Source organism: Chinchilla lanigera, unplaced genomic scaffold, assembly GCF_000276665.1.
Source record: "Chinchilla lanigera isolate Chin_1 unplaced genomic scaffold, ChiLan1.0 scaffold00040, whole genome shotgun sequence".
NCBI classification, from domain to species: Eukaryota; Metazoa; Chordata; class Mammalia; order Rodentia; family Chinchillidae; genus Chinchilla; species Chinchilla lanigera.
In genome coordinates, this window is record NW_004955441.1 from 12,531,053 (window position 1) to 12,543,302 (window position 12,250).

At 37.3% G+C, this 12,250-nt stretch overlaps 1 protein-coding gene across 7 annotated transcripts in view; it reads right to left on the reverse strand.

Annotated features, from left to right (window-relative positions):
• Srbd1 (S1 RNA binding domain 1) overlaps nt 1-12,250 on the reverse strand; it is a 267,356-nt gene that overhangs the window by 156,113 nt on the left and 98,993 nt on the right. For all 7 annotated transcript variants that reach the window (XM_013517552.1, XM_013517551.1, XM_013517549.1 and 4 more), the window contains 3 exons: nt 8,217-8,324; nt 4,216-4,373; nt 386-476 (listed from right to left, as the gene is read on the reverse strand). In XM_013517552.1, coding sequence (XP_013373006.1) covers nt 386-476; nt 4,216-4,373; nt 8,217-8,324 — 357 coding nt within the window. The remainder of the gene's footprint in view (nt 1-385; nt 477-4,215; nt 4,374-8,216; nt 8,325-12,250) is intronic.

Genomic DNA, 12,250 nt, shown 5'->3' on the forward strand with positions numbered 1-12,250 from the left:
AGAAAGAAAGAAAGAAAGAAAGAAAGAAAGAAAGAAAGAAAGAAAGAAAGAAAGAAAGAAAGAAAGAAAGAAAAAGAAATTAAGCAAGCAAGCGAGCAGGGAGGCAGGGAGGCAGGGAAAGAAGGCAGATCATGATCAGTCAAACAAGAAATAAATGCTCACATTTGCCCAATCACCATCCCTGTCTGTGAGGGTAGCAAGGGAAGGGAACAGGCTTCTCCAGAGTCTCTATATGTAGTTTTGTAGCAATTTGCCCCAGCAGTGCTTTACAAGGTTCCTTCTCTCTCATCAAAGTACCTCCCTTAATCCCCGCTCCAACTTTGGGGCTTCAAAGTTATTTCTGATTGGCTGAGCCACTGAAATACTCAATAACTTATTTACATACTTGAAATTCAGCAAAAGTTTCTTTATTTTCTCTGCCTCTCGGAAGCCTTGCCCACAGTGCAAGTAAACCACATCAGTATGAAGTATCTGACCTTGAAAACATGGAAAAAATAAGTAATTTTTAAGAAATTACAAAATATAATTCATCAATTTGGGGGGGAGGGTTCTTTTTGAGACAGGGTCTCACTGTGCAGTTCAGGCTGTCCTTGAGCTCACTTTGTAGCCCAGGCTGGTCTCAAACTCACAATGATCCTCCTGCCTCAGCCTCTCATGTGCTGGGATTACAGGTATGTGCCACCTTGCCCAGCTCACCAATGTATTGAACAAGCAAATTGTAACTGAAAATGGGATTGGCTTGTCTTTTAAAACACAATTTGAATCATTCCCTAGATCAAATACTCTCTCAAGTAATGCTACTTTCAAAGTCACAAGGGTTCTATTTTGCTACTCAAAACTATTATTAACTGTACACTATTCTGTGATATCTAAAAGAGAAATGTTTTTCAGTAACACCTAACATTAATAATAGGTAAAAGCTAACATTTACTGAATACTCACTAAATGTCAAACATTTGTGATATTATCCTTTGTCTTCTTTTCAGTTGTAGATATATGAATTTACTTACCTTGTGTAATTCTTTGAGCTATATGTTCAAGAACTGTGATCTTTCTGACACTGTTTTATACAGAAAATATTTTATTTTTAATTAAATGTATTCCTAAGAATTTCAGGATAATCACTTAAAGAATAAAAATAAATGAGCTAAGTAAATAACTTATTATGTTAGGAAATGAACAACAAAATAACCCAAAGAAAACAAAGGTAGAAATGATAGTTAAATTAATAAAATGGGTAGTGATGGATACAATAGAAAAGATTAAGAAAATTTATACTAAAAGAAAACTGCATATACTGGCATGTGCCTGTAATCCCAGCACTCAAGAGGCTGAGGCAGGAGGACTGCCAGAAGTTTAAGGCCAGCCTGGGCTGTATGGTGAGTTCAAGGCCAACCTGAACTACAGAATGAGACCTTGTCTAAGAAAGAAAAAAAACTACATAGAAAACACATACTTTTAGCAGTGCTAATCAAGAAGAATAGAAGACACAAATACATTAGAAATGAAAAGAAGATATAACTAGAGAGAGCACAGATTAAAATGACTATTAATTGCATGTTAATTCAAACGACAGAACAGACATATTCCTAGGAAAATGTTACCCACACAGACTAAGTACATCTGTGTGTTTACTATTTTAAAAAGAATTATCCTATAAGCAATACAATACTGAAAACTGAACTATCAACATATCTGGAAGAAAGTATCATAAGTATCATGACCATGTTGAAGTTATCTAAAGAAAGTATAATTTGACATTTTTTAAAACCTAAATAATATAATTCATCATAGTAGCACAGTAAAGGATAAAAAGCCACATAATACCTCAATAGATGCATGAAAAAAATGATAAAACGTATCCCATTTACTATAGAAATGAAAGGCACGAGGAGAACAACAAATCAGAAGTCCATGACCATAGCTATAACAAAGCTAACAAATATCCCTCAAAACCTAAACCCTGAGCAAGTGCGAACAAGGCGCTGACAGCTAAGAGACTCACGGGCATGTGGGAAGGAAGCAAAGAGAAGCAGAGAGAAGACACAGAGTACGTGATGGCACTGAGAATGGAAAATCCCAAAATCTCAAAAAAGCATTTCACTGAAAATTGCGACAATTAGCTTGAGAACAGGAACTAAAACTGGGGGAAATTCAGGCTGCCCAGTGAGTTCTGAAAGATCTAGAAAACTCCTACCTCTGAACTCTTTAAACAAAAAGGGAGAAAAGATCCCTTTTGAGGAGAAGCCACTGCAATAACATGCAAAGTGAGCAGGAAAGACAGAGCGCACGCAAAGGGGGGCCTGCACACAAGAGGGGAAAGGGGACAGAAGCAGATTCTAGGAAGTGCAAGACTACTCTCTGTCCACAAGAACTGTGCTTGCTTTTTCAAAAATGTGAGGGAAGTAGAAGGAATATTCTAGAGATAAAAAGCTAGAAAATCCTTCTTGGCCCAGGATGTTCTCTTAAGAGTTCAGGAAAAGTAATTTTAGGTAAAACTAATCAAAAGAATAATGGCCTATTCTACTTAAAATGATTTTTTTTAAAGATAGGAAATTTTTTAAAAAGCCAGTTTAGTGTCCTTTCAGAAAGTTGTGCCCACAAAACAGAACTTAATAAGTGAAATCAAGCTTTAAAAAAAAATTATAAAAGATGAGAATAACATACATCAGAATTAGAAAACCTCAAGAATTATATAAATTAGGAATTAATTTAATATGGACTGAAAAACAGTTCAAGGAAAAACTTGAACCAAAAGAAAGACAAGAACAAGTAAGTACAATAATAAAAGTTCTAAGAAAAATCAAAGAAAAATTTTAAAGATTTAATTTTTTAGCCAGGTGTGGTGGCGCATGCCTGTAATCCCAGCACTCCGGAGACTGAGGCAGCAGGAGGATTGTTGTGAGTTCGAGACCAGCCTGGGCTACAAAGTGAGCTCAAGGCCAGCCTGAACTGCATAGCGAGACCCTATCTCAAAAAGACAAAAAAAAAAATAATAATAATAATAATTTTTTAAATACTGAAAGGTAAAGAAGTTCACAAAGGGACTACAATTTATTTTGTTAACTCAAATGAGGGCCAGGGATATAGCTCAGTGGTACAAGCACCTGTCTGTCCAGTGCAAGGTCCTCAGTTCAATTCCCAGAACAACAACAACAACAAAAAAAAACTATCAAATGAAATTCTAAAACTGAAAAAATTTAAATAAAAAGTTCAAGATTTAATAGTAAATCAGATAGAGCAGAAAAAATGATTAATAAACTCAGACAATCAACAGAAAATAAAAAATGGGAAACAGAAATTAAAAGATCTCACAGATATATAATATACTTTTGATAGAAACTGATGCTAAAAGCTCTAAATGCTTCAAGCAGAATTTGTGTAAACACACACAGACATACAAGCACATCATAAAAAAAAAATTCCCAAAAAGCATAGAGAAAATCTCAGCAGTTGAAAAAAGAGATATATTACTTTCAAAAGGAACAATGTTTTGGCAACTTATCAACATACAATTTAGGCAGAAAAAAAATAAAACTGGAATGATGTAAGTAACTACCTATCTCAAATTCTATACTCATCAAAAATATCCTTCAGTGGCTGTGGATGTAGTTCTGCGGTAGAACATTCACCTACCATAAGCAAGGCCCTACATTTGTTCAATTCCCAGCACCATTTTATAAAAAAAGAACAACCTTTAAAAATGAAGGAAAAAGAGAGACTTTTTCAGATAAACAAAACGGAGACAATTTTTCAATAGCTGACTCACATTAAAAGTAACAGCAAAGAAATTTTCAAGACAGAAACAAAATGTTTTCAAATAGAAACACAGAAATGCAGAAAGAAAACTAACAGGAATGTAAATATGTGAGTAAATAGCAGAAAAATATTGACTAGACAAAACAAAAATGTCTCTTGGTATGAAAATATATGTGAATACAACAAAATAAGCAAAATTAATGAGGGTAACAGTTCAAGTCTAATCCTAGTCAAACATCAGGTTCTCCACTGAGACATAGGGAAAGCAGTAATGATGGTGACATGTTCAGGGCTTGGGTGAGCAGAGGAAGGAAATCTGACATTTATTTTCTGGTTCTCACATCCCTGTGAGAAAACCATTTTCTAAACTTCAAACTTAACATTATTTCCAAATCCTCATAAAATCTATGAAATGAAACTTATGATCATTATACTAAAAACTGAGAGAGAACTTACTGGTAGGAGAAATTATAGCTAATTTGCAGCCATGTTTGTAACCAGGATCTACTCCCATCAAGGTGCGTCCTGGAACAGGGCTCGTCAAGAGGAGCTGACGAAGGTTCCGTCCAAACATCATCACTGACTCCTTCTCTGCATCTGATGTCAGTTTGGCTCTTTAGGAATAGAAAAGAAAAGAAAAGAAGAAAAGAAAGAGTATGTAGCTTTTCATTGCTATTTTCTTCCCAGAAAAAGAGCAGAATTTATTTTGTTCAATATTCCTCACAGAAACATGTACTGTAACAAATAAAATGAAAAAAATCATATAAAAATTATAGAGTCTACTTTAGCTATTCACCAAAAATAATTCGGGAGGAAACTTTATAAGTCTGTTATACTTACCTTCTGCTCTTTATACTATGTAAAAGTTGTGTGCATAACTAAGTGGGTGTGTGCATGTGCACCATGCGTATATGAGAGGCATATCTGGATGCCACATGGATGTCAAATTAATACTTATCAAGTAATTTAAAATAGAAACAAAATTAAAATGATAAATTACTGAAAGATAGGTAGTTTCCTCCAATAATATTTACTTTTGTGCCTTCGTGTATAAATACCTCAGTGTCCTCTCCTCTACTCCACTCTCCCCATCTGTGTCATTCCCTGTCACTGTCAGTGACTACCATGACTACAGACACTAGCACTCAATCCAGAACCATGCCTCATACAAACTCTTCCCAGTTTTATTCAGAGAGTGACCAAAAGTATATTTTTAAGAACTTGTAAGATAAAATTAGGTCTATTATGGACTTAAATGCACTTAGAAAACAAGTTTGTTATAGACTCATCTACTTAAAAAAAGCTCTCAAGATATTAGCTCCTGAAATCCATAAGAATTTATAAAAAGTATGTCTTCTTTCCTAAATCACATAAAAAAATACATGCCATTGGCCAGGGGAGAAAAATGAGCATACAACAATAATTAAAAGAACACTTCACATCAGGGTTGAGGCAGAATTTCTACACATACAAAGATATGCACAGCTATGTCTCCAGATTAGTTGCTAAGGGTTTCTCTCATCTTTCCTGACACTTCAATGCCACAATCTCACATCCAAAAAAGATAAAAAGTCTCACTGCAGGGATTTCTAAATCTTCATTCTTAACTTTATTTATTGGGAAGCATTCGCTGAGAGCCTGACACAATGTGCCATGATTGACATAAAGGAAACAAAGCTGAAGAGATACTTGCCTGAAGATCACAGTGTCTAGTGGGAGAAACAAACAACAACCACAACAACAAAAGACCCAGACAAGTCTAAAGCAGTGATACGCAGGGAACCCACAGAGGGACAACTACATTAGGAAAACTTTCTAGAAGAGATGTCTTCTCAATTAAATCAAAAAAGAAAGGCAATAAAGTGAAGCAAACAAAGGTGGGGACTGTAAGATGGAAAGCAGGGAAAAGATACCTTAGACAAGGAAAGCAGCATACAAAGGTCCATGGTTCACTATAGAAAAAATCAGTAATTTCATACACTGAAGTAAAATACAAAGTCAGGTGTGGTGGCACACATCTGTAATCCCAGCACTTGGAGGTTGAGGCAGGAGGATTGTTGCAAGTTCAAGACCAGCCTGAACTACATAGTGAGACCTTGTCTTAAAAACAAAAGTAAAGAAATAGCAAAGACATGAAACCTGTCAGGGCAAGACAAAATTAGATCACATAGAGTTTGTCATATATGTTCTTCTAAAGAACTTGCATTTTATCCTAAAGAAAAAGAAGATCCACAGAGGAATTTAAGTACTCAAGCATCAAACAATGAAATGAGAATTTTAAAAGGCAATGTAGGGGCTGGGGATTTAGCTCAGCAACATAGCGCCTGCCTGGCAAGCGCAAGGTCATGAGTTCAATTCCTGATACCGGAAAACAAAACAAAACAAAAAGGCAATGTAGACTCTGTACTGGAAAAGACAAGACAGAAGGCAGAGACCCTCTATGTCTATAGTACAGCAACCCAGACAGAAATGCCAATGTCCTGAATTAAGGTGGTAACATGTAGATACAGAGGAACGATTGAAGACATAATAAAAGACAGCAAACTAGAAAGCACCTGGTAACTGACAAAGCAGAACGGATGACAGAAGCAGATGTGAAAAATGACACATGGATAAATGATCGTGACAGTCATGAAGGTAAGAAATGCAGAAGGACGCTATGCATAGACATAGTCAGCTGAATCATGTATCTACAAAACACTCGTCTACATAATCTCTTTTAATTTACATACATAAAAGGAGAAAACTGATTAACAATGTTTATTTCTAGGTGGTGAGACTACAGGGCTTTTTTCATTTGTGTGTTACTGATTCTTTGTATTTTTTTACAACCCAGAAAAATTTCTTTTCAACTAGAAAAATAAAACCAACAGGGACTCCTCTCCTGAACTGCTGTTCAAGTATTTCTATCAAGAGACACACTTCTAGACAACATCTACAAACCAACTTAGGAACTGAAGTAAGTTGTATGGTTTGAACCACAGGCATTTAAAAAAAAGAGAAGTAAAGTGCTATTGCTTTCCCATTTCTAACAGAAACCAAGAAAGGACTACATATCAAGCAATCAAAAACACCAAACTGCTTACACTCAGTCTCAATGAAATTATTCCACATGAAGCAGTCACTCCAAATATATGCAAAAATGCTGAACACAGTACTGGCCATTATATGAACATGAAAACACAAGACAAGGAATAAATACACAAACAAGAATTGAAATTTTAAATAAGAGAACTTTTCACTAAAAACAGAATCCCTTAAAATGTATGCTCCAGCACTCAAAATCAAGAGATGTTACTTCACACAGACTTGAAATAAAGTTTCAAAAGGAACAATGTTTTCAGGGAACATCAGGTGTGGCAGTGCATGTTTATAGTACCAGCACTCTGGGAGGCTGAGTTCAATCTCAGCCTGGGCAATGTAACAACTTAGTGAGACCAGGTCTCAAAATAGAGAGATCTGGAATTGTAGCTCAGGGTGAAGGGCCTGAGTTCAATCCCTAGTTACCCTCCCCCCGACACACACACACAAAAAGGATCAAACAAGAGAATGAAAATTGCCCATAAACAGAAAGTAGACAATAGACTTATATTTGTTGTTGATAGCACTTGCTCATTCCGTGCTCTGAACTCAACAGCCAAGCTCAGCAAAAGAAGAACAAACATTACACAGTCGGCTAGAAATTCTAGTGAGGATGATGAGATGGCTAGAACTCCACAGTCCCCAAGCAGTCTTTGCTGAAACTTACAAAAATTTGAAAATGCAGGAAATGTACAGCAGACAGGAATGACTGTGTAAGGAAATGGACACTTTCTAAAAAGTAACTACCATGAAAAGGTGAGAGAGCACCAAGACAGAAGGCTTTTGCCTCCCCATATTTCTTTTCTTTCTATCTTCTCCCTAAAGTCAATTGCGCACCTCATCTCTTTAGCAGTTTTCACTCCATTATGATTAGAACTTCTACTAGTTCACTGATATGGTTATTTCAATAATCTGATATTTGCTCCTCATTGCTGATAATTTTCATCCAATGATTCCTATTTGGAGATTTAAAAACATGCATTAGCTTTCTCTCTTCATAGTAATAAACTCATCATACCCTCTACTAACTTCTTTATGCTTTCTTTGGCTCTCTTACCTCTAAAACATGCCATAAAGTAACTTCTCTAGGTTTTTCTTCTAAGCTAAATCTCTAATCAATAAAACCATCTGTTTGCTTGATTGTCAAATCACAGGGCAAGTATTATAAAAATGGAACGGGTATGCAGTAACTGGTCAAGATTTAAATATATCACAATTAAGAACATTTTAAGATCTATGCTCATGAACACATCTACAGATTGAAACCATTCTAAGGTCTTTGGCTTAATCAACAAATATTTACTATACGCCTTAAAGGGACTAGGACATACATAATAATACACAGATCACAGAATTAAACAAGACAAGGTACATACCTGAACTGTCTACAGAGGAGAGGATAAATGAGGCGTTTAAAGGAATCATCCAGCGAGTTATGTAAGATCTTCATTAACTCTGGCCTTGCAAAGCCATGTGGTCTCCACCTGCAAAGGAAAAAAAAGCCCATACTAAAACTTATGCGATAATAGCAAGACCAAGAAGGACACCTGGAAGATGAGCAGAGTGCAAGAGGGAAAGGAGCAAAGTCTTCACTGAAGCCAAAGTAACATAATCCACGGGAGAAGCCTGTGGTGTCCAGAAGTTGATACTATAAAATCTAGAGATTTTATTTTTAAAAACCTGATAAATAAGGTCAGACATAAAACTTAAGGGAAAAGCTTTCCTCTTTTGGGAAGACTCTCCAAAACATTATTAGTAATGGCCAAATTTTTAAGATGTAAGTAAGTCGCCAAAGTTATTATAGCATTTCTATGAACTAAACTGTGTCTCTCTCGAAATTCATACAGTGAAGCACTAGCCTCCAATACAAAGGCATTCAGAGGTGGAGCTTCTGGGAGATAATTGGGCTTAGAAGAGGTTATGACATCAGACAGCTCTCTCCCCACACCCTGTCCACAATGGGACAGTACAGGAAGAGCCCTGGAATCCAGAAAAAAGCTCTGCTCAGGGACTGAGCCGGTCAGCTCCAGAAGCTAAGAAAATTAAGTCCTGTTGGTTAAGCCAGTTCTTTCACTTCAGTCTATGGTATTTTGTTAAGGCTAACACAGGTGCTGTATCTTCTTCCCATTTTTTTCTTTTCCTGAGAGTTAAATGAGACTGAGCAAAGGAGAAACTCTGTTTTAACCTTTCCTTTGGGCGTTCTTGAGTAGAACTGAACTTATTGTTCGGGTTACACTGTTTATCAGATAGCATCTACATTATATGGAGATTGCGCAATGTAAATGCCACAGAAACAATCATTAGTGGGCACTGCAGAAAGAAAAGAAAAATGAAAATAGAAAAGAACAAATTCAGCCTTTTGAGTTTTCATCTAGTTACAACATTTGTCTTTCCTTTTCACTCTCTAGTGAATGGAGACCATTAAGAAAATATTAATAAGTTCTAATAAACCATTAATCTACCTGAAGAGGACTCTCATCCCCCATACTTATCTCAGGCTAGAAAATGAACTAATTTCACAAAGATTTAAGCATTTACAATGTTAATACCAAAGCTGATATAATAACAAACAAGGAATCTTTCCCACAGAGGGTGTTATTTCAGCAGCACACAGTTTTGTTTTTCAATTTGAAGGAACATGCTTTCAGGCAGGATGTACATTCTCCCTTCCACCCAATCACTGCCACCCCTACTGTCACCTTCATGAGAGAAAAAGAAGTAGACGGTAAGTAAACAGAGTAAACATTAGACATACAAGTTTCACTTTCAATGAGCCAAATGTCTTAACAAATGCACCACAAAGTAAGCGCAAAAAGAGAAATACGTAAAAGATAAACACGGAAAACTCAAAAGCAGGGGTGACAGCACTACAGCATACTAGTTATAAGCAAGATATGAGCCAGACTGCCTTGCTTCAAATTCTGCTTTACTAGTTTCTTGGAGGATTTACTGAAAGACACCTGTACTGTACTACTATATCCATATCTATAAAATGGGAGCAATATTATCCACTTCGGTAGTTACCAATAACAAGTTTTGGCACATTTAGGCACTGCTGCACTCATCATCATTATCACCACCACAACCATCATCACCATTCTGGAAACTCCAATGTCAAGAAAGACTTCCCAAAAGAAATACCTGAGATTTTTTTTAAAAATTAATTATGGCTTACCAAGCAAGACAATTATTCCGGAAAGAAACCACAGCACATATAAAAGCTCAGATGCATGACAGAGCATGATAAATTCAAGTAACTGCAGGTTGGAGCTGACCCTCCCACACAGTGAGTCCGGGTTCAGGGAGAAAGTGCTCCTGCCTCTTTCCTCATTGAAGTTTCTCTCTTTGCTCTCCCGATGGGCTTCAATTCTTACTTGAGATCCCTCCTGCATCTCCACCCTCTGTGCACCCAATGCAGCCAGGAGACACTGGCTCAGAAGGCCCACAAACCACTAATACCAGGGCTCGCGTTTGAACCCTCCCTGCTCCTGCCCTGTGCCACCTGAGGTATTAGATCAGGCGGTCCACGAACTGCTGTCACAACATTTTTGCATCTGGGCTTTGTACACACCCTGACCTCCCGGAGGACACAGAAACAGGTGGTCCACGATCGCCACCAATGCAGCATGCATCTGGCTCCTGCATGCACTCTGTGCTGACTGGAGACACCGAATCAGGCAGTCCACAAACTGCTGACTCTGCAGTTCATATCTGGGCTCTGCCTGCACCCTGAACTGTCTGGGGACACAGGACTAAGTGGTCCGTGATCATGTCACCAGTGCAGCCCACTTCTGGGTCATACACGTGCCCTGGGCTGACTGGGGACACTGGGTCAAGTGATCTGTGATCCACCAACACTGCAGTTTTGTGTGTGTGACCTGGGAGAACTAGGTACACTTCACAAATAACTGGAAGACCCCAGAGTGAGCAGCCCATCTCAGCAGCTACTGAGGGTCAAGTCTGAACACCAGGAAAACTAGAGACACTAGAGACCTTTGCTGAGCTGCCAGGAAAGAGGGAGACTGAGCATTCTGCCTCTGGCATCAAACAAGACAGGACAAAGAACTAAAATGCTATCTCAGAACTCTACTGCACCCAGAACAAGTCCAGGAGACATCAACATAGGAGAACTTGGTAAACACACCTGAAATTGCTGAAATGATTGCAATGAAAGTAAAGGAACAACTCCACCAGGCCATAGAAGACATCAGATCATAAATAATCTCTCAGGCAAAAAAAATGAAATGACAATAATAATAAAAGAACTGCTCAGCACATCTAAAGAAGAAATACATAAAAAAAAAAAAAAAGATGAGCATAGGAATCTGTTGGAAATGTTAAATGAAAAATATAGGAGTGAACTAGAATGCATGAAATAGACTCAAAGAGATATCCAGGAAATCAAAACTTTCAATGAAAGCTGGCAAAACCACTTGAATGAAGCCGAAGACAGGATTTCAGATCTTGAAGACAGCATGGCAGCTAATGATCATGAAAGGAAGGATCTCTTAAAATTAACAAGGAACCAGGAAAAATCAATTCAACAGCTGAAAGATGAGGCAAAGAGGAATAATGTAAGACTAATAGGGATCAATGAAACAACAGTAGGCAAAACAAATGACACAAAGAGTATTTGCAGAAATAATAGCAGAAAATTTCCCAAGCATGGAAAAAGATTTTGATGTACAGGTAAGTGAGGCATATAGAACTCCAACTAGTCATAAACAAAATAAAACTACACCCAGACATATAGTAATCAAGACCCCACACATACAGCAAAAGAACAGAATATTAAAAGCCACTAAAGAAAAGAAACAGCTCACCTATAAAGGAAAGCCCATCAGAATCACAGCAGATTTCTCAACACAAACCATCCAATACAGAAGAGCTTCGAGTCAAGTATTACAGGTGCTGAGTCAAAACAGCTTCCAACCAAGATGGATGTATCCTGCAAAACTATCCTTCAAATTCAATGGAGAAATAAAATATTTCCAAACCAACCTTACGAAGACTACTAAAAGATATTCTAGACAGAGGAAAAAATGACCACAATTTCAAGAACAACAACAGAAAGGAACTCTCAAGCAAAGCAAGCAATTAAACAGAGAGAAAAAGTAGGAAACCAACAGCAAGTAAATAACGTAACAAACACAAGCCAAAACATATCCATTATAACCATGAATATGAATGGTCTCAATTCACCAGTGAAAAGAAACAGACTGACAAGAGTGGATTAAAAAACAAAATCCAACAATATGCTGCATAATAACTGGCTTGCCACTTGCCAAAGACTGAAAATAGACCCAAGTCTATCACCATGCACCAAACTAAAGTCAAAATGGATCACAGATCTCAATATTAAAACAGGGGCTGGGGATATAGCTCACTGGCATAAGCGCTTGCCTGGCAA